Here is a 27846-nt window from a genome sequence, read left to right on the forward strand (position 1 = left end):
CATATCTCTCTCACACTCTTGCTCTCTCTCTCTCTATAGCTCTCTTTTCTCTCTCTGTCTCCATCTCTCTCACTTCTCCTATCTATTTGATCTCTAGTCTATCTATCTATCTATCTATCTATCTATCTATCTATCTATCTATCTAGTCGATCTATCTAGTCTATCTATCTATCTATCTATCTATTCTATCTATCTAACTATCTCTCTCTCTCTCTCTCTCTCTCTCTCTCTCTCTCTCTCTCTCTCTCTCTCTCTCTCTCTCTCTGTCTCTCTCTTCTCTCTCTCTCTCTCTCTCTCTCTCTCTCTCTCTCTCTCTCTCTCTCTCTCTCTCTCCTCTCATCTCTCTCTCTCTTCTCTCTCTCTCTCTCTCTCTCTCTCTCTCTACTCTCTCTCTCTCTCTCTCTCTCTCTCTCTCTCTCTCTCTCTTTGTGCATCCACTCTTCTCAGCATCCACATTAGTAACCACCAGCAGAGTAAAAAACAGAGAGAGGACGATAGAAGAAGCACTGTTCCGGACTCCAGGAATGGCCCCTAAAAGAGAACCGTCCATTAAGAAGTCTCCATCGCCTGTAGCCCAGCAGCCCAGACTGGGGCCTCCATTCCCCTGCCTGCCCTCAGCTAACCCTGCCCAGCCAAGGTCAGCTCCAGAGCAGAAACCCAGGATGCTGCGACCCTCTGACTCTCCATTTGACCCCAGCACCATGGAGGTGAGTGGAGGTGCTTGCCACACAGCACCCAACTCTCTCTCTCTGTGTGTGTGTGTGTGTGTGTGTGTGTGTGTGTGTGTGTGTGTGCGTGTGTGTGTGCAGCATTGGCAGGGCTAATGTGGGACGCAGGCTTAAAAAATACAAGACAGAATGACTAATATGGCTTTATTAGGGTGTGCTGAAAATGCTCCCATCTTATAATAGACTGAAAAGCAGGCAAAGTGATAGCCTGTATCTTGAGATGCAAACAATCAATCCATTTTGAAAATATGCACTTTATTACTATTGTTTTGTCATAGGAAATTTTTAAGCTACAAAGCATCTCAAATCATGTTTCTCAATATTATGATGTGCTTACAAAACGGATGACACAAATCCTCTTTCAAATCCTCTTCCTATTGTTTTATCAGAGACTAATAGGAACCAAAATTACCAGTATCATTCTGGGATAAAGGTGAGTTGAAAACTAGGGCACCGCTATAGAAGCTGTCTGTGACTGACTGACCTCCTCTGGGAGGAGGGAGTGTGCTCATTTCTCTACAGGAGACGTTCAGATTGAACCTTCCGCATTTTCATATGTATATCCTGAGAGGAAGATTATAAAAAGGTTTGGTTAGAAATGTAAAATCACAGATTGGTAGGGCTATATTTAGTCACCCACATTAGCACTGTCACTCTGTTGTGAAACGTCCATAGCTTCGCTCTCATCAATGCTACTTACTTTGCTATAGAATTAGTCAGTGCTTGACTTGGACTGAAACTGGTGCCGGTACTCATTTTGTTTATATTTAGGTACAGGAGCTCCACTACTTTTGAGCTAATATTCTATTAGAGGAAAATGAGCTCAAGCAGCAGAAAATGTGAGGTGCCAGTACTCAGCTCCGGTGAGATTCGGCCAAGTCATCCACTGGAATTAGTGTTCTGCCTGCATGTGTCTGTGTTGGGAGAGTTTATAAAGGGGTCAATAAACCCCTAGACTATATACACCCCTTGGCACTTCGTCCTCATTGATCAAAGAACTAGACAGGTTGTGGCCCATATATCTGTTCGACTAGGTATGCAACTCAATGAGATAATCGCTGGACCTAAGGAATCCAACACCATTTTTGTCACAGGCCAAAATTAAACACAACTGTAGTGTAGCTTGGCCTATAACAGTTTCCAACAGTGTTACCATGGACAGGGGCCAGGGCACGGGCCACTGCTACCCTGCCCTGTCCATGGTTATGCGTACTGCGCAGATGCAGAAAAGAGCTATGACGCGCAAGTAAACACTTCTGGGGCTGTGCTAGTACTATGGTGCTTTCAAGACAACTGGGAACTCGGATAAATCAGATGTAAAATCATGACGTCAGTGATCTTCAGGACGGAAAGTGGGAGCGCTAGAAAGAGGCCCGAGTTCCTGACTAGGAAATCCCGAGTTAGATGACCAGTCTAAACGATTTTTCCCAGTCCAATATCGTTTGTTTCCGAGTTCACAGTTGTCATGAATGCACATGAAGTCGGAATTCAGAGATCTCCGAGTTCCCAGTTGTTTTTAACGCGGCATTAGTTGGGCTTTCCCTCACCTCCGACCAGATTCATTCCTCCACCTCCCGGTATCTTCGACACAGCCACAGATATGGTGGGTTCTTCAATAACCTGGATTAAATAGATAGCTATCTAGCTTGCTACTCGAAATGGTATTCTTATATGGGAATTGTGTGTCGAACTAGATAACAGGTTGTTAACTTTACTTGCTAGCTAGCCAGTTTGCTTGAGCAGAGCCAGCTAGCAAGTTATCGTAGCTAGATAACGTTAGTTGCTTAACAGTACTCGCCAGTACTGTATAGTAGCAACCCTAACTCCTTGATATACGTTGTCATACCAGTAACTATATTTGCCACTGTCTCCAAATGTCGCCCGGATGTTAGTCTTTTTCTTACTGACTAGTAACTAGTTCCTAGCTAGGTAAGGTGATAGAAAGTTGTCTGGCTAGTTAGCTAACATTAGTTAGCTGGGTTAACTAGCCAGCCACTGCCTGGTCCTTGCCCACAGGGTTTAACAACATCATAGCTAACTTAATCTTTCTTTGAACAGTCCGACTTCTCAGAAGATCAAATCATGGGTGAGTTACAAACTAGTTAACTAGATTAGCTAGCTAACTACTGTAGCTAGTTAATTTCCAAAAACGTTAACTATACCAACTCTTGCATGCTGCGGTCCTCAACTCAGAGACCGATGCAACTTTCCTTTTCTTCCTTGCTCGTCTGACGTTTTCCTTTTCTAGTTATCATACGCTTTATGCTTTGTCTGTCATTCCTCTATAGTAGCAAAATTACCACTCTTTTCTTTTTGTCCTTGCTTTTTTCTCACTCCATATGCAACTGGTTGTTCTTTCCAGATTGAGTTTAACCTGGATCAAATACACGGTGAGTTATTGGTGAAGGACCCTAACATTTGGCCCTTGAGTCTGGGACCTTAATTAACAGTGTTGAAAGGCATGTTGTTGGTCTGATACGGTTTCGATAGGCACACCATGGATGTTAGCCTACAAGTACAGTGTCACTGGTATATTTCATGACACTCAGTGAGCATAACCTATTATTTTAGCCCATTGTGTCATGTCTATTTCCTGTTTTTACTGTCAATAGTTGGGATTAAACTAGCTATAAACAGACTTTCTATCTATGTTAGTAAGCTCAGGTCTAGTATGTGAGGTAGTAATCGGCTCCTCGTGTGTGTTGGTGCATTTCTATAGACAGAGAATCCACCTTTTGCATACCATATGCAAGTTTATTTTTTATTTTTTTCGTTTTTTTTTTCACCTTTATTTAACCAGGTAAGCCAGTTGAGAACAGGTTCTCATTTACAACTGCGACCTGGCCAAGATAAAGCAAAGATACAATTAGGCTAGTTAGTAGTGTGTTTGCATCAAACTGCATGCATTCCCAATTGTCCCATTCCCATGTACCATAAAAGTTTCCATGCGATCTAAACTAGCTTGTCATCTCCCCTGGAGAGTTCCCTTTCCTTTTGTGGAGTTAGAAACAGACTAGTAGATTGGTCTTCTCTGCTCCCTGGCTTGTTTAATCATTGTTGGCATAATACAGCTCTCCCTCCCACTCTCCTCCACTACCTTATATGGTGTTGGGAAATGGAACTCAGCGGGCCAGGAGTGAAGAGGGAGGCACATTCCTGAGAACAGGAAAAAGTTCCACAACAGACTAGTGTTGTCTGCCTACTAGAGTTCCGAAGGGATATCCCATAGACCTACTCTGAAGGGTTGCGATCAATCCATTTAAATTCAGTTCATTTGGGAAATAGGCTATATTGAAATGTATCACTTTTTTAAAGGGTGCCATTTAAGGTGTCAACCCCCCCCCCCCCCAGCTAGTCCCTGAACTCAATTAAACTAAACAATAGACCCAATTATCCTGGGTAGACACGTTCAGTGAGATGCCACAGCAGTGTGTGTGCTAGCTAAGCAGTTATTTTAGCAAAAAATATGTGACGTGATACACATTATCAGTTGTTGGGCTATAGACTGACTGGTGCTAATTTTTTTCCCAGCAGTTTCTAGCATGTTTGCATTTTCCCCCCTCTTTTTATTTTTTTTTCCCCTCCTAGCATGTAACATCTTTTACACACTCACTCATTTCGTTTCCCCTCCAATCCTCACCTCACTCTCATTGGAGAAGAGGATCCAATGACCCTCCATTGGCCTTCCTCCAATGAGCTGTGAGAGGGAGGTGAGGCATTGAGGAAAAAGGATGGTCAGACAGACAGTCACCCGTCCCTCTCTCTCCCTCCTCCAGAGTTTAAGGAGGCCTTCCTCCTCTTCGACAGAACCGGGGATGGGAAGATCAGCTACAGTCAGTGTGGTGATGTCATGAGGGCGTTGGGACAGAACCCTGTCAACGCTGAGGTCCTCAAGGTCCTGGGCAACCCCAAGGCTGAAGGTGAGGATGAGATACAATTAGGCTTGGGAGGTAGACCGTGGACCGTTGAAACTATTTATTTGAAGTTTTTCAAAGCATTTAAATATTTGTAGCTAATTTTTAAGTAAATACCTGCAGTTAGGAGATAAAGCAGATTGCTTTCTCCATTTCCCCGTCACATTATTTTACCTTATGAAGCTTACCATAGTTCCCCAGAACAGTTGAGCCAGTCACGTGTTTGTTTGTAAATAGCACAACGGGAGAAAGCGGTGGCAGGTAAGTCCAGTCAAGGGTCGCTTTTATATTGAAAGTCAAGTGTTTTTTTAGCTTCAATAGAGTGATCAGGGACGTATAACTATAGTTTTCCTTCACAGAAAATACATCAGTGCAACACATTTGGCAGAAAATATCTTAATTGTCATCAGATTACAACAGAAGTGCAACGCTATTTGGCTAGCACGTAAATGAGCTTACAATGAAAAAGCAAGGTATTTCTTTGCAAAAACGATGCATTGCCATAATATTTCTAATGTGTATCTTAGAAACTACAACTACATTTCTTAAGGTTTTGCTTAAAGTTCATCTTGCATTTTACTGGAGAAAAGTAGAATGCCCTTTGGTAAATTCTCATCCAAGTGGAGAAGTGCAACTGAAGCACAAAATGTGTCTGATGCCGAGCAGAAATTACAATAAGCATTTTACATCTACAAAACGCAGCAAGATATTTCTTATGTGTCGTATCTTTTTCCCCTGTGAAAAACGAAGAATTCTGCATTAACGCGACCTCTAAATTGAACTTGCTAGTTATCTAAGTAAGTGACTGAATTAATAAGGTGACAGGGCAACATATTGTGTTAAATTTCTGCTGTGTTTGAGAAGTCAAAGCCCTTTGGATTATTTATCTATACAGCTGCCACTGCAGCTTGATTTCCTTGCATTTTTTTCTCCTCTGTTCTCAGTGCAGACGGGCCCGTTGCCCTAGCGACTCCAGACTCCACACAGACACAGCGTGTACACATGCTGCACCAGAACCCGTACTGTTCTTTCCTCAGACAAGCATGTGTCAGAACCTTGTTCATTTGCACAATGGCTCTCATTCACATTGCTTGTAATTGTCCAGAATCACCAAACATGACATTCGGTAGCTCCTACCTACAGTGGGGAGAACAAGTATTTGATACACTGCCGATTTTGCAGGTTTTCCTACTTACAAAGCATGTAGAGGTCTGTCATTTTTATCATAGGTACACTTCAACTGTGAGAGACGGAATCTAAAACAAAAATCCAGAAAATCACATTGTATGATTTTTAAGTAATTAATTAGCATGTTATTGCATGACATACAGTGAGGGGAAAAAAGTATTTGATCCTCTGCTGATTTTGTACGTTTGCCCACTGACAAAGACATGATCAGTCTATAATTTTAATGGTAGGTTTATTTGAACAGTGAGAGACAGAATAACAACAAAAAAATCCAGAAAAACCCATGTCAAAAATGTCATGAATTGATTTGCATTTTAATGAGGGGAAATAAGTATTTGACCCCTCTGCAAACATGACTTAGTGGTAAAACCATTGTTGGCAATCACAGAGGTCAGACGTTTCTTGTAGTTGGTCACCATGTTTGCACACATCTCAGGAGGGATTTTGTCCCACTCCTCTTTGCAGATCTTCTCCAAGTCATTAAGGTTTCGAGGCTGACGTTTGGCAACTCGAACCTTCAGCTCCCTCCACAGATTTACTATGGGATTAAGGTCTGGAGACTGGCTAGGCCACTCCAGGACCTTAATGTGCTTCTTCCTTTGTTGCCTTGGCCGTGTGTTTTGGGTCATTGTCATGCTGGAATACCCATCCACGACCCATTTTCAATGCCCTGGCTGAGGGAAGGAGGTTCTCACCCAAGATTTGACGGTACATGGCCCCGTCCATCGTCCCTTTGATGCGGTGAAGTTGTCCTGTCCCCTTAGCAGAAAAACACCCCCAAAGCATAATGTTTCCACCTCCATGTTTGATGGTGGGGGTGGTGTTCTTGGGGTCATAGGCAGCATTCCTCCTCCTCCAAACACGGCGAGTTGAGTTGATGCCAAAGACCTCGATTTTGGTCTCATCTGACCACAACACTTTCACCCAGTTCTCCTCTGAATCATTCAGATGTTCATTGGCAAACTTTAGACAGGCCTGTATATGTGCTTTCTTGAGCAGGGGGACCTTGCGGGCGCTGCAGGATGTCAGTCCTTCACGACCTAGTGTGTTACCAATTGTTTTCTTGGTGACTATGGTCCCAGCTGCCTTGAGATCATTGACAAGATCCTCCCGTGTAGTTCTGGGCTGATTCCTCACCGTTCTCATGATCATTGCAACTCCACGAGGTGAGATCTTGCATGGAGCCCCAGGCCGAGGGAGATTGACAGTTCTTTTGTGTTTCTTCCATTTGCGAATAATCGCACCAACTGTTATCACCTTCTCACCAAGCTGCTTGGCGATGGTCTTGTAACCCATTCCAGCCTTGTGTAGGTCTACAATCTTGTCCCTGACATCTTTGGAGAGCTCTTTGGTCTTGGCCATAGTGGAGAGTTTGGAATCTGATTGATTGCTTCTGTGGACAGGTGTCTTTTTATACAGGTAACAAGCTGAGATTAGGAGCACTCCCTTTAAGAGTGTGCTCCTAATCTCAGCTTGTTACCTGTATAAAAGACACATGGGAGCCAGAAATCTTTCTGATTGAAAGGGGTCAAATACTTATTTCCCTCATTAAAATGCAAATCAATTTATAACATTTTTGACATGTGTTTTTCTGGATTTTGTTGTTGTTATTTTGTCTCTCACTGTTCAATTAAACCTACCATAAAATTATAGACTGATCATTTCTTTGTCAGTGGGAAAATGTAAAAAATCAGCAGGGGATCAAATACTTTTTTCCCTCACTGTAAGTGTTTGATCACCTACCAACCAGTAAGAATTCCGGCTCTCACAGACCTGTTAGTTTTTCTTTAATAATAATAATAATATGCCATTTAGCAGACGCTTTTATCCAAAGCGACTTACAGTCATGCGTGCATACATTTTTGTGTATGGGTGGTCCCGGGGATCGAACCCACTACCTTGGCGTACAACCTCCTTCCCTCAGTAAGAGCATTGAAGATGGGTCGTGGCTGGGTCTTCCAGCATGACAACGACCCGAAACACACAGCCAAGGCAACTAAGGAGTGGCTCCGTAAGAAGCATCTCAAGGTCCTGGAGTGGCCTAGCCAGTCTCCAGACCTGAACCCAATAGAAAATCTTTGGAGGGAGCTGAAAGTCCGTATTGCCCAGTGACAGCCCCGAAACCTGAAGGATCTGGAGAAGGTCTGTATGGAGGAGTGGGCCAAAATCCCTGCTGCAGTGTGTGCAAACCTGGTCAAGACCTACAGGAAACGTATGATCTCTGTAATTGCAAACAAAGGTTTCTGTACCAAATATTAAGTTCTGCTTTTCTGATGTATCAAATACTTATGTCATGCAATAAAATGCAAATTAATTACTTAAAAATCATACAATGTGATTTTCTGGATTTTTGTTTTAGATTCCGTCTCTCACAGTTGAAGTGTACCTATGATAAAAATTACAGACCTCTACATGCTTTAAGTAGGAAAACCTGCAAAATCGGCAGTGTATCAAATACTTGTTCTCCCCACTGTATATACAGCTGTGGAAAAAATTAAGAGACCACTGCAAAATTTTCTTAAATCAGCATCTCTACATGTATGACATCCATTCCATTCCAGTGTCTGTTGAATTCCAACACAGGCACACCTCATTCTCCTGAATTAGGTACCGATTAGGCGATCACATGAACCAAATCTTATTTAACGAGAAAAAGTATAAAAACCACTGCTGTGGTCCTCACTATCCTCTTGCAATAGGACCAGCTGGATGGCATAAACAGTGCTAAAAGTACCTCAAAAGTAATATTAATTTTTAAAAAATACTATTGACCAAGCCAAAAGAGTTGAAAAGGAAAGTTTTGAGTGAGGAAAGGAAGGGTTCAATTCTGGCTTTACTGGCAGAGGGATACAGTGAGCGTCAGGTTGCTTCCATCCTTAAAATTTCAAAGACGGCGCTTCATAAGAACAAGGTCAAACAGCAGACATTGGGGACAACAAAGCTACAGACCGGCAGACGGCGAAAACGACACTCTACTGACCGGGATAACTGCCAACTAATTCGAATGTCACTCAACAACCGTAGGATGACATCAAGTGACCTACAAAAAGAATGGCAAACGGCAGCTGGGGTGAAGTGCACGGCGAGGACGGTTCGAAACAGGCTCCTAGGGGCAGGACTGAAGTCGTGCAAAGCTAGAAAAAAGCCCTTCATCAATGAGAAGCAAAGAAGAGCCAGGCTGAGGTTTGCAACAGACCATAAGGATTGGACCGTAGAGGACTGGAGTAAGGTCATCTTCTCTGAGTCCAATTTTCAGCTTTGCCCAACACCTGGTCGTCTAATGGTTAGACTGAGACCTGGAGAGGCCTACAAGCCACAGTGTCTCGCACCCACTGTGATATTTTGTGGAGGATCTGTGATGAACTGGGGGTGCTTCAGCAAGGCTGGAATCGGGCAGATTTGTCTTTGTGAAGGACGCATGAATCAAGCCATGTATAAGGTTGTCCTGGAAGAAAACTTGCTTCCTTTTGCTCTGACATTGTTCCCCAACTCTGAGGATTGGTTTTTCCAGCAGGACAATGCGCCATGCCACACAGCCAGGTCAATCAAGGTGTGGATGGAGGACCACCAGATCAAGACCCTGTCATGGCCAGCCCAATCTCCAGACCTGAACCCCATTGAAAACTTCTGGAATGTGATCAAGAGGAAGATGGATGGTCACAAGCCATCAAACAAAGCAGAGCTGCTTGAGTTTTGGCGCCAGGAGGAGCATAAAGTCACCCAACATCAATATGAAAGACTGGTGGAGAGCATGCCAAGACACATGAAAGCTGTGATTGAAAATCAGGGTTATTCCACCAAATATTGATTTCTGAACTCTTCCTAAGTTAAAACATTACTATTGTGTTGTTTAAAAATGAACATGAACTTATTTTCTTTGCATTATTCGAGGTCTGACAACACTGCATCTTTTTTGTTATTTTGACCAGTTGTCATTTTCTGCAAATAAATGCTCTAAATAACAATATTTTTATTTGGAATTTGGGATAAATGTTGTCAGTAGTTTATAGAATAAAACAAAAATGTTATTTTTACCCAAACACATACCTATAAATAGTAAAATCAGAGAAACTGATAATTTTGCAGTGGTTTCTTAATTTTTTCCGCAGCTGTATGTATGTATAACTTTATGAGCTGGATTGCCTGTTTTTGCTAATCTTTTATTTTCATTTGCTCTCGTTAGCATATTTAGCTAGCAGCCTCCATGGAAATGTGCTATTACTTGTGCTAATTGTTAGCGTTGGTATTTCTGTATTTTCTGTAGATGTTATAACCGTGTATTGCTACCACTGTATCATCAAAGGTATTATCTAAGTTAGTTTCAGAGATAGTCAGAATATAAATGTAATCTGTTACTAGCAAGTTACTAATTTCATGAACCTTGTTTCTTAATCTATATATGTTAACGTGGGCTATTTTTAGCAAATTTCTGGGATGCTTAATTGTTTTCATTGCTTTACTGGTAAGTTTAGCAGAGGTAGACATGCTCATGTTATTTATGTTAGTGCAGGATGTGCTGCACATAGTGGACTTCCTACTAGGGCACACCACCTCAGTGCTAACACTAACTATGGTTCATAGGCACATGATTACTGCATACAATAGCTGTGGGATCAGCAGAGGCATTCGGGGCAGTTAGAGGGACATAAATCAGGTTACTTACATTGTGTCTACCAATGACCCTGGTATAATGTACATTTGCTGAAGCATTATGACAACTCAGCGACACAATGGTTGAGATTAACTGAGCTGGGCTTGGGTCATTTGGCCTGTGGAATGTTGTCCCACTCCTCTTCAATGGCTGTGTGAAGTTGCTGGATATTGGTGGGAACTGGAACACCCTGTTGTACATGTTGATCCAGACCATCCCAAACATGCTCAATGGGTGACATGTCTGGTGAGTAAGCAGGCCATGGAAGAATTGGGACATTTTCAGTTTCCAGGAATTGTGTACAGATCATGTGGCTGCAGTTGTGAGGCCGGTTGGACGTACTGCCAAATTCTCTAAAACGACGTTGGCTTATGGTAGAGAAATTAACATTACATTCTCTGGCAACAGCTCTGGTGGACATTCCTGCAGTCAGCATGCCAATTGCGCGCTCCCTCAAAACTTGAGACATCTGTGGCATTGTGATGTGTGACAACTGCACAGAGTGGTCTTTTATTGTCCCCAGCACAAGGTGCACCTGTGTAATGATCATGCTGTTTAATCAGCTTCTTGATATGCCACACCTGTCAGGTGGATGGATTATCTTGGCAAAGGAGAAATGCTCACTAACATGGATGTAAACACATTTGAGCACAACATTTGAGAGAAATAAGCTTTTTATGCGTATGGAAAATTTCTGGCATCTTTTATTTCAGCTCATGAAACATGGGACTAGGGCTGTTGCGGTGACCATATTATCGGCACACCGGCGGTCATGAAGGCAGTGAAATTCCACGTGACCGTTTAGTCACGGTAATTAGGCTTCTCCAAGCTCAGATGCTGCTGCTGGTCATTAGTAGCCTACCAAACATGCTAACTGCCTGGTACTCTACACTCTATTGTCCCTCTAATCACTCTGACAACAATGCAAATGTACCGAAAATCTAATCAAACACCATGACAGCTCATGTTACGCAACATTTCTATAGGCTATGCAATTGCGTGAGAAAACCGAGTGATGGCATCTACTGAAAAGAGGAGGATCCCATCAGCTTTCTATAGGCTAGGCCTACTATATTTATTTCTCAATTTTCCTAATATTAAGCACATTGCTTATATTTTCTATAAAAGTATAGCCTACCACGGGAAAAGTGTCCTCCGTTCGCTATTTAAGTGCATAGATGACATGTCTTTTTTTCTCGCTGCCCCTGTATCGATACAGGTGCATGATAATGGTCCATTCTAAATTAAAACAAATTTCATAGGGGCCTCCCGAGTGGCGCAGCGGTCTAAGGCAGACCCGTGTTCATTCCCGGGCTGTGCCTCAACCGGCCGTGGCCGGGAGTCCCATAGGACGGCGCACAATTGGCCCAGCGTCGTCCGGGTTAGGGGAGAGTTTGGCCGGTGGTGCTTTACTTGGCTCATTGCGCTCTAGCGACTCCTTGTGGCGGGCCGGGTGCCTGCAGGCTGACCCCGGTCGCCAGTTGAACAGTGTTTCCTCCGATACATTGGTGCGGCTGGCTTCCGGGTTAAGCTGGCGGGTGTTATGGAGCGCTGTTAGGTGGGTCATGTTTTGGAGGACGCATGACTCCACCTTCAACTCTCCCGAGCCCGTTGGGGAGATGCAGCGAAGAGACAAGATCGAAAAAGGGGGTAAAATATAAAAATTAATTCACACATATATTATTTAGTATATGAAAAGACAAGATTAAATCAAGAATAGTCTGATGGGTGACTTAACCTATCACTTGTGAATGATATATTATCACTTGTGAATGATGCCCAGCATAAGAAACAATGCCTTTAGCGATTTCTTTCAATCTTCTTCTAATCATAGTCACACACCTCATGTAGCCTAGCCCACAGGTCTATACATTTTTTATTTTACCTTTATTTAACTAGGCAAGTCAGTTAAGAACAAATTCTTATTTATAATGACGGCCTACACCGGCCAAACCCGGACGACGCTGGGCCAATTGTGCGCCGCCCTATGGGACTCTAAATCACGGCCGGTTGTGATACAGCCTGGATTCAAACCAGGGGGTCTGTAGTGACGCCTCAAGCACTGAGATGCAGTGCCTTAGACCGCTGCGCAACTGTTTTGATAAGGTTTGTATCACAACTAAAGTGGCCAAATAACTTCTTTAAAATTAAGCACATTAATCCGCTTTACAAGGGGTGTAGAGCGTAACTGGCATACATAAGCAGCGCGTGACTTTCTAGTTTGTGGTAGATTATTTTCACCATAAAAAGGCACCTTTAAATAAAAGCATTACATGCATAATTGCATTTACGGTCACTTTTGGAACATTCACGCTTATAGCCTACTACCATGTGCGCATCGCTGCGCTTATAATGTGAAGAAATAGCCTAATAGTTTATCAACATTTTTAAGCTAAACGTTCTGATCTGTTGCGTCAGCCACATTGCGTAAAAAAAGTTTTTGGGATACTAGTGGTTGTATTAATTTGGGATCTATCGCATCCCACAACTGTCCCAGACTGTTTTGAAATATTTATTTCTCGCACAGAATAGAATAGGTCGACTTTTGTACTATGGGGGATAGTAGATTGACATAGGCTAGTGCTTTTGCTGTTCGTTAGGCCTACTCATCTTGTTGGCTGATGAAAAGTAAATGTGAACAGTTCTTCCAATATCTTCAATATGCACCTCGGAATTGGATAAGGACGCGCGCAGTAGCATCCCCAATGTGGTTGTCTTCACTTGTAGCCTGTGAGAAAGACCCGATCACATGATGGAGAGCCATGTGAGTGAGAGATGATTCGGAGCGCGCAGCACTCAGGGAGAAGAGCACAACGGCCACTGGCCGCAAAAGGCATGGATTTGTTTAGGGTGCATTACGGCCACACAAAGGGGATGCCGCCATGAAATTCTAGGCATTATCAAGTACTTGTCAAATTGTGAATGAGTGACTGATGTAGTGTGTACAGCCTTCGCAACAAACAAAGCAGAACTCATGCCTTTCAAGCGACTTTTTTCAAATCATCATTAGAGTTGCATCATGCAGCCTTACAATGTATTACAAATCAAAACATATAGCCCAACGTTTGTAGAACAACTACAGTTACATTAATAACTCTAAATTAAGCATATAGGAATACCTATTTCTTTGTTAACTGCTCAACACAGAATAGCGGCATGTGCGCACTGCCTCAAATAGTTTGGAGAAAATATCCTTTCTATTTTATTCAGCTTTGTTCAATTGTATTCTTCATACTATAAAATAATGCCACAGAATTCTAAGCAAATCTTGTCTGCTAAATGAACTAGTGTAGCCCACAGCCATTTGTTATAGCCAGATAAGGGACCTAACATAAGGATTTATTAGACTTTGTAAAATGTAGATGTTCCGAAGGTCTGTATCAGTGGCATGTAGGCTATGTGTGGAAGCCAGGAGATGCTAAATGTGTTTATGTTAATTAACGGTCAATTACCGTGAGAACGACAGTTATTTGCTTGACAATCACCAGCTGACGAAATTTTGTGACCGCCACTTTTTACATGTGGCATTTTTATATTTTTAAGTATATTTTATTCTGTGCACTACTGATTGCACCAATGCGTCCCTGAGAATCTCAAATCATATCATTTTCTTTTACAAGAATGAGAAACAGGAACTGTTTTTAGGTTGTGCTTTCTAAGACGTCTACATGAAAGTTAGTTTGGACAGCCATCCTTTACCGGTCCCTGTATGTCTCTACCAGAACTTGTTTGGACCTGGGTTCTTTCAGTTTTCACACACAAGGGCCTTATCAGGTGCCCAAATCCACTGACCACCATTTTACCAGTGATGACTCATGGCTAAAAGGGTTATGAGTTTATACCCGTGTTCATTCATATCATCCATTTCTACTTTTTCAGAGATGAACCACAAAATGCTTGACTTTGAGCAGTTCCTGCCCATGCTGCAGGCCATCGCTAAGAATAAGGACCAGGGCTCCTTTGAGGATTTCGTTGAGGGACTGCGTGTCTTCGATAAGGAGGGCAACGGAACTGTAATGGGGGCAGAGCTACGTCACGTCCTCACCACACTAGGTGTGTTAGACTCTTTTACTCTTTCAGATCTGAGGGAAAGATATTTTTAGAATGTGTGTTTTTATCCACAACATTTAAATCCCTGCTCAAAATAATCCAATTTGGAAGTTGACTCAAAATAAATATAAAAAATATTGCCAAAATATTCTGCAAGGTTCACTCCTCAGTGATGAATTAATTGTTTATCACTACACAAATATGTAACATGAACCAGACATTTTCTGGTAAAATAATATTTTCAAACTGAAAACTGCTGAACATGAGGCTCTTGAACAGTGTCTTCTGTAGCTCAGTTGGCAGAACATGGCTTACAATAATGGGTTTGATTCCCTGCATCACCCATACGTAAAATATATATGGACTCATGACTGCAAGTCCCTTTTGGATAAAATCGGCTGCTAAATGGCATATACACTATATACAGTTGAAGTCTGAAGTTTACATACACTTAGGTTGGAGTCATTAAAATTCATTGTTCAACCACTCCACACATTTCTTTTTAACAAACTATAGTTTTGGCAAGTCAGTTAGGACAGCTATTTTGTGCATGACACAAGTAATTTTTCCAACAATTGTTTATAGACAGATTATTTCACTTATAATTCACTGTATCACAATTCCAGTGGGTCAGAAGTTGACTGTGCCTTTTAAACAGCTTGGAAAATTCCAGAAAATGAAGTAATGGCTTTAGAAGCTTCTGATAGGCTAATTGACATAATTTGAGTCAATTGGAGGTGTACCTGTGGATGTATTTATAGCCCTACCTTCAAACTCAGTGCCTCTTAGATTGACATCATGGGAAAATCAAAAGAAATCGGCCAAGACCTCAGGAAAAAAAATGGTAGACCTCCACAAGTCTGGTTCATCCTTGGGAGCAATTTCCAAACGCCTGAAGGTACCACGTTCATCTGTACAAACAATAGTACGCAAGTATAAACACCACGGGACCACGCAGCCATCATACCGCTCAGGAAGGAGACGTGTTCTGTCTCCTAGAGATGAACGTACTGTGGTGCGAAAAGTGCAAATCAATCCCAGAACATCAGCAAAGGACCTTGTGAAGATGCTGGAGGAAACGGGTACAAAAGTATCTATATCCACAGTAAAACGAGTCCTATATCGACATAACCTGAAAGGCTGCTCAACAAGGAAGAAGCCACTGCTCCAAAACCGCCATAAAAAAGCCAGACTATGGTTTGCAACTGCATATGGGGACAAAGATCGTACTTTTTGGAGAAATGTCCTCTGGTCTGATTAAACAAAAATAGAACTGTTTGGCCATAATGACCATCGTTATGTTTGGAGGAAAAAGGGGAACGCTTGCAAGCCGAAGAACACCATCCCAACCGTGAAGCACGGGGGTGGCAGCATCATGCTGTGGGGGCGCTTTGCTGCAGGAGGGACTGGTGCACAAAATAGATGGCATCATGAGGAAGGAAAATTATGTGGATATATTGAAGCAACATCTCAAGACAACCGTCAGGAAGTTAAAGCTTGGTCGCAAATGGGTCTTCCAAATGGACAATGACCCCAAGCATACTTTCAAAGTTGTGGCAAAATGGCTTAAGGACAACAAAGTCAAGGTATTGGAGTGGCCATCACAAAGCCCTGACCTCAATCCTATAGAACATTTGTAGGCAGAACTGAAAAAGCGTGTGCGAGCAAGGAGGCCTACAAACCTGACTCAGTTACACCAGCTCTGTCAGGCGGAATGGGCCAAAATTCACCCAACTTATTGTGGGAAGCTGGTGGAAGGCTTCCCGAAACATTTCACCCAAGTTAAACAATTTAAAAGCAATGCTACCAAATACTAATTGAGTGTATGTAAACTTCTGACCCACTGGGAATGTGATGAAAGAAATAAAAGCTGAAATCATTCTCTCTACTATTATTCTGACATTTCACATTCTTAAAATAAAGTGGTGATCCTAATTGACCTAAAACAGGGATTTTTTACTACGATTAAATGTCAGGAATTGTGAAAATCTGAGTTTAAATGTATTTGGCTAAGGTATATGTAAACTTACGACTTCAACTGTATATACAAAGGTATGTGGACACCACTTCAAATTAGTGGATTTGGTTATTTCAGCCGCACCAGTTGCTGACAGGTGTATAAAATCGAGCACACAGCCATGCAATTTCCATAGACAAACATTGGCAGTAGAATGGCCTTACTGTAGAGCTCAGTGCCATCAACGTGCACCTTTCCAACAAGTCAGTTTGTCAAATTTCTGCCCTGCTAGAGCTGCCCTGGTCAACTGTAAGTGCTGTTATTGTGAAGTGGAAACGTCTAGGAGCAACAACGGCTCAGCCGCGAAGTGGTAGGCCACACAAGCTCACAGAATGGGTCTGGCGAGTGCTGAAGCGCGGTTGCAACACTCATTACCCAGTTCCAAACTGCCTCTGGAAGCAACGTCAGCACAATAACTGTTTGTCGGGAGCTTCATGAAATGGGTTTTCATGGCCAAGCAGCCACACACAAGCCTAAGATCACCATGCGCAATGCCAAGTGTAAGTTGAGTGGTGTAAAGATCGCAGCCATTTGACTCTGGAGCAGTGGAAACGCGTTCTCTGGAGTGATGAATCACGCTTTGCCATCTGGCAGTCCGACGGACTAATCTGGGTTTGGCGGATGCCAGGAGAACGCAACCTGCCCGAATGCATGTTGCCAACTGTAAAGTTTGGTGGAGGAGGAATAATGGTCTGGGGCTGTTTTTCATGGTTCGGGCTAGGCCCCTTAGTTCCAGTGAAGGGAAATCTTAACGCTACAGCATACAATGACGTTCTAGACGATTCTGTGCTTCCAACATTATGGCAACAGTTTGGGGAAGGCCCTTTCCTGTTTCAGCATGACAATGCCCCCGTGCACAAAGCGAGGGCCATACAGAAATGGTTTGACGATCGGAAGAACTTGCCTGGCCTGCACAGAGCCCTGACCTCAACCCCATTGAACACCTTTGGGATAAATTGAAACGCCGACTGCGAGCCAGGCCTAATTGCCCAACATCCGTGCCCAACCTCACTAATGCTCTTGTGGCTGAATGGAAGCAAGTCCCAGCAGCAATGTTCCAACATCTAGTGGAAAGCCTTCCCAGAAGAGTGGAGGCTGTTATAGCAGGAAAGGGGGGACCAACTCCATATTAATGCCCATGATTTTGGAGTGAGATGTTTGGCGAGCGGATTTCTACATACTTTTGGTCATGTCCTGTATATTTTCCCTGCTTTTTATAACTCTGTATGTCTTTCAGGGGAGAAGATGACAGAGGAGGAGGTAGAGACACTTCTTACGGGACACGAGGACGCTAATGGCTGTATCAACTATGAAGGTGAGCGGGAAAGAGAGTAGAAACAGAGAATGATGGATGGAGATGGGAGACAACAGGATGATATAACCGGACTAATCAGGTTAATGTGTTTTAATGAACCCACCACCCTTACACCACTACTACACCTCTTAAGTAAGTAACACCAAAATACAACCCAGAGAGCTAGCACATCTGGTTATGCAACACTGCCCTTGCATGACAGTGCATGTTTCCTTGCTGTGTGTGGATCGGTAATGTAGAGTAATATGCAAGCTGTCAGGGGGAGCTTGCTGGGGTACAGTGTGTACAAAATTAAGATGCAGCTATAGCTGTTTTTAGAGCCTGCTTAAATGGACAACTAAGGAAGTGCCTGCATTGACGGTTGAGTAGTCAAATACTGGTATTGTGTACTGATGAAACAGTCAGCTGAAGACCTGGACTGAGGTGGTGATTAGTACAGTCGTGGTCAAAAGTTTTGAGAATGACACATACTAATTTTCACAAAGTCTGCTGCCTCAGTTTTGATGATGGCAATTTGCATATACTCCAGAATGTCATGAAGAGTGATCAGATTTGTCATGAAAATGAACTTAATCCCCCAAAAAACATTTCCACTGCATTTCAGCCCTGCCACAAAAGGACCAGCTGACATCATGTCAGTGATTCTCTCGTTAACACAGGTGAGAGTGTTGACGAGGACAAGGCTGGAGATCACTCTATCATGCTGATTGAGTTAGAATAACAGACTGGAAGCTTTAAAAGGAGGGTGGTGCTTGAAATCATTGTTCTTCCTCTGTTAACCATGGTTACCTGCAAGGAAACACGTGCCGTCATCATTGCTTTGCACAAAAAGGGCTTCACAGGCAAGGATATTGCTGCTAGTAAGATTGCACCTAAATCAACCATTTATCGGATCATCAAGAACTTCAAGGAGAGAGGTTCAATTGTTGTGAAGAAGGCATCAGGGCGCCCAAGAAAGTCCAGCAAGCACTAGGACCGTCTCCAAAAGTTGATTCAGCTGCGGGATCGGGGCACCACCAGTGCAGAGCTTGCTCAGGAATGGCAGCAGGCAGGTGTGAGTGCATCTGCACGCACATTGAGGCGAAGACTTTTGGAGGATGGCCTGGTGTCAAGAAGGGCAGCAAAGAAGCCACTTCTCTCCAGGAAAACATCAGGGACAGACTGATATTCTGCAAAAGGTACAGGGATTGTACTGCTGAGGACGGGTAAAGTCATTTTCTCTGATGAATCCCCTTTCCGATTGTTTGGGGCATCCGGAAAACACCTTGTCTGGAGAAGACAAGGTGAGCGCTACCATCAGTCCTGTGTCATGCCAACAATAAAGTATCCTGAGACCATTCATGTGTGGGGTTGCTTCTCAGCCAAGGGAGTGGGCTCACTCACAATTTTGCCTAAGAACACAGCCATGAATAAAGAATGGTACCAACACATCCTCCGAGAGCAACTTCTCCCAACCATCCAAGAACAGTTTGGTGACGACCAATGCCTTTTCCAGCATGATGGAGCACCTTGCCATAAGGCAAAAGTGATAACTAAGTGGCTCGGGGAACAAAACATTGACATTTTGGTTCCATGGCCAGGAAACTCCCCAGACCTTAATCCCATTGAGAACTTGTGGTCGATCCTCAAGAGGCGCGTGGACAAACAAAAACCCACAAATTCTGACAAATTCCAAGCATTGATTATGCAAGAATGGGCTGCCATCAGTCAGGATGTGGCCCAGAAGTTAATTGACAGCATGCCAGGGTGGATTGCAGAGGTCTTGAAAAAGAAGGGTCAACATTGCAAATATTGACTCTTTGCATAAACTTAATGTAATTGTCAATAAAAGCCTTTGACACTTATGGAATGCTTGTAATTATACTTCAGTATACCATAGTAACATCTGACAAAAATATCTAAAAACACTGAAGCAGCAAACTTTGTGAAGACCAATACTTGTGTTATTCTCAAAACTTTTGACCATGACTGTACTATAATACAACAAAATGTCTTGTTGGTTAATGGTTGATTTGTGAATACAAAGAGTTTGTAACATGCTGTGTAACTTTTCTATCTCCACAGCCTTTGTTCGTCATATCATGTCAGGCTGAGAGCCGCTACAGGTCAGGCTGAGAGGGTATAACATCATGTCAGGCTGAGAGCCGCTACAGGGTATAACAGTGCTCTACCCAGGCTGTCCTGCTTAGCCTGCTAAACTACCCTTTAGAACATAGAACACACTGCTAAACTACCCTTTAGAACATAGAACACACTGCTAAACTACCCTTTAGAACATAGAACACACTGCTAAACTACCCTTTAGAACATAGAACACACTGCTAAACTACCCTTTAGAACATAGAACACACTGCTAAACTACCCCTTAGAACATAGAACACACTGCTAAACTACCCTTTAGAACATAGAACACACTAGCTCTTAGAAGACAGTAAGCCAACATCAACTCTGTGTGTAAATTAATTCCCTGCTGTCACAGATCATCCTTGCATTACTGTTTTGCACTCCTGTACCACACATTTAATAGACAATCAAAGTAAGAATTTCTCTCCTGATCTAGGGTCCCTTTTGGTAGTATCAAGCAGTTAAAGTGTATTTGCCAAATATAATAATTATTGCGGTGGGAAAGCCTGGTGAGAGCCCTGTTGTGTGGTCTGGACTAGAGGTTTTGACTCATGGTGGACTGAGACTGTCTCTCTGCCCATGGCTGCTGAGGCATGCTCCTCTCTCTGCCCCTGGCTGCTGAGGCATGCTCCTCTCTCTGCCCCTGGCTGCTGAGGCATGCTCCTCTCTCTGCCCCTGGCTGCTGAGGCATGCTCCTCTCTCTGCCCCTGGCTGCTGAGGCATGCTCCTCTCTCTGCCCCTGGCTGCTGAGGCATGCTCCTCTCTCTGCCCCTGGCTGCTGAGGCATGCTCCTCTCTCTGCCCCTGGCTGCTGAGGCATGCTCCTCTCAATGCCCCTGGCTGCTGAGGCATGCTCCTCTCTCTGCCCCTGGCTGCTGAGGCATGCTCCTCTCTCTGCTGAGGCATGCTCCTCTCTCTGCCCCTGGCTGCTGAGGCATGCTCCTCTCTCTGCCCCTGGCTGCTGAGGCATGCTCCTCTCTCTGCCCCTGGCTGCTGAGGCATGCTCCTCTCTCTGCCCCTGGCTGCTGAGGCATGCTCCTCTCTCTGCCCCTGGCTGCTGAGGCATGCTCCTCTCTCTGCCCCTGGCTGCTGAGGCATGCTCCTCTCTCTGCCCCTGGCTGCTGAGGCATGCTCCTCTCTCTGCCCCTGGCTGCTGAGGCATGCTCCTCTCAATGCCCCTGGCTGCTGAGGCATGCTCCTCTCTCTGCCCCTGGCTGCTGAGGCATGCTCCTCTCTCTGCTGAGGCATGCTCCTCTCTCTGCCCCTGGCTGCTGAGGCATGCTCCTCTGTGTCTACACCTCGCTTCCTCTCACCTTGGACCTTCACCTCCAATGTGTTTTGAGAAGGAGGCGAGGAGAGCGGACTCAAGGAAATACAATTGAGATTCCCCCTTTTTTAGAGGGGTAGTTTTTACATGCTGAGCAGAAGTGGTTGTTTTACTCGGTGTTCATACCTTGCTGGATAATGCTAATGTAATTTGACCGCCTTTGCCATGTGTAATTAATGCAAAAAATATATATTTGGGCTCTCGCGTGAATGCCATGACGGGCGGGACCAAAATAGGCCTTGGTTTGCCATGGAGTTTTTATGTGAAAGCCCCATTTCATACTTTACACAGACAATCTGGACCATGTTCTCCCATAGACCAGTCACTCCTTCCTTTACTTCTGCTAACTACAGAATTACAGTGAAGCTGTAGCTGGATGCTAAGATCTCCCTGTACTTTAGCTCCCCCTGATCTGTGTTTTGCCTGATGACTCTCCAGAATTTAATTCTGCTGCTCTGTTGATCGCTCCATACATTGTCTGAAGCTGTTATCCTAGAAGTTGTTGGTGCTGACGTCAAAATGAGGGCCGTTGTACAAAACAAATTCATCAGCGATTGGATCGTCTCTAACCTGTCAGAGTATCAAAGCCAATGACGTGATTCATGATTTGGGTAGGCCGGCTCTGACCCAACTCATCGGTTTCTGGGACCAATCAGAACAGTCAGAATGTGTTTGCATTCTACAAGACGTCAGGGAGGAAAGCAAATCTAGACTCATGGTGGAGAAGATACCCTAGTGGGTGTGGCGTTGGGCCAGAACCATGTGGCTAATCTGTCTACCTCTTGTATAGAAAATAAAGCAGGTAGCTGGCTTTATTCTCTTCTAGACTCTTCTTGGATCATCATAGACCTGTCCTCCTGGCCAATTCTAGGAGATAGATACTGTAGTAGAGATGATCTCATCCTCTGTCTTGCTCCCTTCTTCCTCTACTGATGAGGGATCTATCTACCTCTTACTACAACGTCACACTGAGGGATCTACCTCTTACTACAATGTCACACTGATGAGGGATCTACCTCTTACTACAATGTCACACTGATGAGGGATCTACCTCTTACTACAATGTCACACTGAGGGATCTACCTCTTACTACAACGTCACACTGATGAGGGATCTACCTCTTACTACAACGTCACACTGATGAGGGATCTACCTCTTACTACAACGTCACACTGATGAGGGATCTACCTCTTACTACAACGTCACACTGATGAGGGATCTACCTCTTACTACAACGTCACACTGATGAGGGATCTACCTCTTACTACAACGTCACACTGATGAGGGATCTACCTCTTACTACAACGTCACACTTGGGTTGATTGTGAAATAAGCTGGATGAGAAGGTTTTTTCAGCTGGAGATGGGGTAGTTTGTCCCCAATTACCTGTGAATTGTCATTCTAATGTGTCATTTCTCTCTTACTCCCATATCTTTCTCTTCCCCCCCTCTCATCTCTTTCCCCCTCTCATCTCTTTCCCTCTCCGTCACAGAACTTGTCCGGATGGTCATGAGCGGTTGAAGACCAAGAAGAACATTCCTTCCTTTTCTTTGTTAGTTTATTTCACCTTGTTTATTTCTGTTGACATATTCCCCCTTCTCTTTGCCACTATCTTCCATCCCTCTCCTCCTGCCTGCTCCCTTTGTTGTCGTATTATGTCTTCACGTCTTTTATTTTCCAAAGTGCCTTTACATTCCCACGTTAAGACCATGATGACCCAAGTTATGTTAATGGCCCAGCCTGGCCCTTTGGTCCATTGAATTAAGAATGAGACCAACTTGCATGTAACTAGATGCTTGTGTGCTGCTGGAGTGACCTGCAATAACATTCCCAGATACAGCAATTAAATCCTACCCTGTCTGGTTCCAGATCTGTTTGTGCTGTCTTGGGACCAGGGTACTTAATAATACCTATCCTTGGACAATGATTATTGTTGATGCAATACATGGCTTGGCTGTGTCAGTGGGGAGGGACAATGTTGTGGTGGTGGGTGACCAATGACCTATTATTGGCTAAGACTTAGCCTGGGTCCCAGACTGGTATGTGCTATCTTGCCAACTCTGTCATTGGCATGACGTTGACAGCAATGGCGTTGGCAAGACAGCACAAACCGATCTGAGACCAGGCTAGCGAAGACTTGCTTTGGCTGGGAATGTCTCCCTTCCTATTGCTGCCAGAGCTGTGCAGTTAGTTAGCCTAAATGTATATGAAGCTATATAATCATGCCGATGTAGAAATGCAATGAACAGTTCAGTGGATTTCTGTTTTATTCTCCCTTTATTTGTTGCAGCATTCAAATAAATGATTTTCTGAAAACGAAAAGTTGTTTTTATACTTTTTTTTTCTATCAAACATTAAACTTCTAAGATAACAACATGATTTGACAGGGTGAACTTAATCAGCTATGGATATTTGTGGTCAAATCATTTTAAAAGACAAAATGTGTCAGTTAACTACTGTTTTGTGTTCAGAAATGAAATGTGTAGCATTATATTAGGCGGACACAAGATGGCAGTGCTGTCTATTTTGGCAAAAATACCCTTCATACTTGGCACACCCTGGCAACTTGTACTGTATGTTTTATGAATGATAGGCAGTAACCATAACAAAACAACTCCGTTAATGACCATTTCTAACAGTCTGCTTTTGATTGAATAGTGGCTTAATGACTTTTCACTGTAGATGAAGGCATGCTCTAACTCAACGGGAGTAGTGTTCACTTCATGTAACACTTTTTTTCTGTAGTTCCACAGTTGTCTTATGACCAGTGTTAGAATAATTATCTAACACTCTTTAAGATATTTCATAATGTATTTTAGAACCACTTCAATCTTCAACCTTTCTTGGCACTGATTCTTATATTGAAATTGTACAGTTGTTAATTGTCAGTCAGTATGTGATCCTGTATGACAGTGTTCTAGTTTGGAACATGGAACTGTATGACCGTGTTCTTGATTGGAACATGGAATGACAAACTGACCAGGTGAAAGCTATGATCCCTTATTGACGTCACTTATTAAATCCACTTCAATCAGTGTAGATGAAGGGGAGGAGACATGTTAAAGAAGGATTTCTAAAGCTTGAGACAATTGAGATGTGGATTATGTATGTGTGCCAGTCAGAGGGTGAATGGGCTAGACAAAACAGCATATGGTAGTAGGTGCCAGGCGCACCGGTTTGTGTGAAGAACTGCAACGCTGCTGGATTTTTCACACTCAACAGTTTCCTGTGTGTACTGTATCAATAATGGTCCACCACCCAAAGGACATCCAGCCAACTTGACACAACTTTTGGAATTATTGGAGTCAACATGGGCCAGCATCCCTGTGGAACGCTTTCGACACCTTGAAGAGTCCGTGCCCCGACTAATTGAGGCTGTTCTGAGAGCAAAATATTAGGAAGGCGTTCCTAATGTTTGGTATACTCAGTGTATCACAGTGTTCTAGATTAGAACATGGAACTGTATGATAGTGTTCTAGAAACATCTCCAGTAGAATCCTGTATGTTATGTTGCTCAGTGTGCCGAGACAGATTCCTCTCTACTCCACGCTTCCTGACCTTTTCCTAATTCCCTTCACAACCAGTCACTACTACTACCTCTCATTAGGTACCACCAGAGCTATCGGAGTGTGTGTGTGTGTGTGTGTGTGAAATGTAAGGTATCATAGCCAAGTGGTGAATAGGTTGTCCACTAATTACTGAGTGTCTGTGTGTGTACGTGCACGGGCCTTTGTGTGTTTGTGATGGATGGAAGTGTATTGATTATTTGAATCCTGCTATTTGTGAGTGTGTGATCCTCTGCATTCGACAGGGGAAAATCTAATGGCTTCAGTGCAAACCTACCTCATACCCTCTCCTCCACCAATTAACTTTACACTGGAATCTATCTGCCAGGACTACTGTAGAGACTAAGCAAGGGGGCTGGGCACACACACACAGTCTTATACACACTCACACAATCTTGGATATGCACACATACACACTTTCAGATTTTTTGACATTGTGAAGCTACAAATTCAGGATCTAATTTAAATTACAACAGTTACACAATAACAATTATGGCATTTAGAGCGTAACAATTATAGTTTGTAAATTCTCCATGTATATAATTCTTGTAAATGGTCATTCCCCTTGATTATGAGGCTTAGGTGTTGATTTAAAGTGACAGAATGATGCATGGGGCTGACTATTGATACAATTCCAGTTCAATAAACTGCTGATAATGGTGTACATTTCAACTCTAACTAATCATGTTTTTGACATTCACTTGTTATTCAAACAGAAATAAAGATCACTTGATCACTTCCGATATAATGTATTGGTATGCTGTTTGTTTTGATCAACCATGTTTCCAAAGGCTGTCCATCCAAAAATTTCAGCAACTGAAGAGTAACCATCATTAGGGTACACTTTATGGCCATTTGGGACACACCATATTTCCAATTTGACACAAATAGCCCAAGAGCAAGAGCCAAATGGCAAGTCACTCCAAATGAATGTCAAATTAATTGAACAAAGAGGGTTCTCTCGGTGGTGGGTGTGTGCGCACATATGTACCCTGAGTGTACAAAACATTAGGAACACCTGTTCCTTTTTTATATATATATATATATATTAGGATGGTGTTCCTAATGCTTTGTACACTCAGTGTATGTTATTTATCCAGTTAAAACAGTAGAAGACAGAGCATTTGATCCTTTAACTAGTGAATGTTACCCCAATGATGTACGAAAATTAAAGTGAAAAAAAACTTATGTTAGCTCCAAAAGCTAATTCCTTAGGCTTTAGCTCAGTGGGCTAACATGATCTTGCATTACACACTCACAATCCGAATGTAATTTGTCACACTCCGAATGTTGAATGTGTAGGAATGAGGATTTTGGTTGTACTGTAGGTACAGTTCACAATGCATGTAGAAGAGACTTGGTATATGCTGTATGTTTCAATGTATCAGAGTTAAAGTGTTAGTGCACCTATAATGTACATGTTCTGATATCCTTACTTGCACACACTCTGAAATGTCAACACACACGAGGGGTTAAGAAATGCACTTGGTCGTGATTGGCTCAATAACACTCAACTCTCTCCACACACATTTATAAAAACATACTCAGTCCCCGTCCTTTCACTTTGTTGCCATTTCAGTATGTGTACTGTATGTACAGTGGGGAGATCAAGTATTTGATACACTGCCGATTTTTCAGGTTTTCCTACTTACAAAGCATGTAGAGGTCTGTAATTTTTATCACAGGTACACTTCAACTGTGAGAGACGGATCTAAAACAAAAATCCAGAAAATCACATTGTATGATTTTAAAGTAATTAATTTGCATTTTATTGCATGACATAAGTATTTGATACATAAGAAAAGCAGAACTTAATATTTGGTACAGAAACCTTTTTACAGAGATCATACGTTTCCTGTAGGTCTTGACCAGGTTTGCACACACTGCAGCAGGGATTTTGGCCCACTCCTCCATACAGACCTTCTCCAGATCCTTCAGGTTTCGGGGCTTTCTTTGAGACTTTCAGCTCCCTCCAAAGATGTTCTATTGGGTTCAGGTCTGGAGACTGGCTAGGCCACGCCAGGACCTTGAGATGCTTCTTACGGAGCCACTCCTTAGTTGCCCTGGCTGTGTGTTTCGGGTCGTTGTCATGCTGGAAGACCCAGCCACGACCCATCTTCAATGCTCTTACTGAGGGAAGGAGGTTGTTGGCCAAGATCTCGCGATACATCCTCCCCTCAATACGGTGCAGTCGTCCTGTCCCCTTTGCAGAAAAGCATCCCCAAAGAATGATGTTTCCACCTCCATGCTTCACGGTTGGGATGGTGTTCTTGGGGTTGTACTCATCCTTCTTCTTCCTCCAAACACGGCGAGTGGAGTTTAGACCAAAAAGCTCTATTTTTGTCTCATTAGACCACATGACCTTCTCCCATTCCTCCTCTGGATCATCCAGATGGTCATTGGCAAACTTCAGACGGGCCTGGACATGCGCTGGCTTGAGCAGGGGGACCTTGTGTGTGCTGCAGGATTTTAATCCATGACGGCGTAGTTATGGTTTTCTTTGAGACTGTGGTCCCAGCTCTCTTCAGGTCATTGACCAGGTCCTGCCGTGTAGTTCTGAGCTGATCCCTCACCTTCCTCATGATCATTGATGCCCCACGAGGTGAGATCTTGCATGGAGCCTCAGACCGAGGGTGATTGACCGTCATCTTGAACTTCTTCCATTTTCTAATAATTGCGCCAACAGTTGTTGCCTTCTCACCAAGCTGCTTGCCTATTGTCCTGTAGCCCATCCCAGCCTTGTGCAGGTCTACAATTTTATCCCTGATGTCCTTACACAGCTCTCTGGTCTTGGCCATTGTGGAGAGGTTGGAGTCTGTTTGATTGAGTGTGTGGACAGGGGTCTTTTATAGAGGTAACGAGTTCAAACTGGTGCAGTTAATACAGGTAATGAGTAGAGAACAGGAGAGCTTCTTAAAGAAAAACTAACAGGTCTGTGAGAGCCGGAATTCTTACTGGTTGGTAGGT

General features: G+C 43.3%; 1 protein-coding gene across 4 annotated transcripts; it reads left to right on the forward strand.

The window, feature by feature from the left end:
• Positions 1-524: 524 nt before the first annotated feature.
• On the forward strand, positions 525-23635 carry LOC311147873 (myosin light polypeptide 6-like; the record flags this gene model as incomplete). 4 transcript variants are annotated; one of them, XM_084184698.1, is made up of 6 exons in its annotated part: positions 525-707; positions 2787-2814; positions 4505-4648; positions 14361-14534; positions 17786-17863; positions 22806-23635. In XM_084184698.1, 6 exons carry the CDS (start codon positions 525-527, stop codon positions 22832-22834), a joined length of 636 nt encoding a protein of 211 aa, XP_084040824.1. The 4 variants fall into 4 exon arrangements, with proteins under 4 accessions (XP_084040824.1, XP_084040825.1, XP_084040826.1 ...); XM_084184699.1 differs by lacking the exon at positions 2787-2814 and adding an exon at positions 3091-3118; XM_084184700.1 differs by lacking the exons at positions 2787-2814; positions 22806-23635 and adding exons at positions 3091-3118; positions 19928-19956.
• Positions 23636-27846: the final 4211 nt, after the last annotated feature.

Source organism: Coregonus lavaretus (genome assembly GCF_964263955.1).
Source record: "Coregonus lavaretus genome assembly, chromosome: 20".
Lineage (NCBI taxonomy): Eukaryota > Metazoa > Chordata > Actinopteri > Salmoniformes > Salmonidae > Coregonus > Coregonus lavaretus.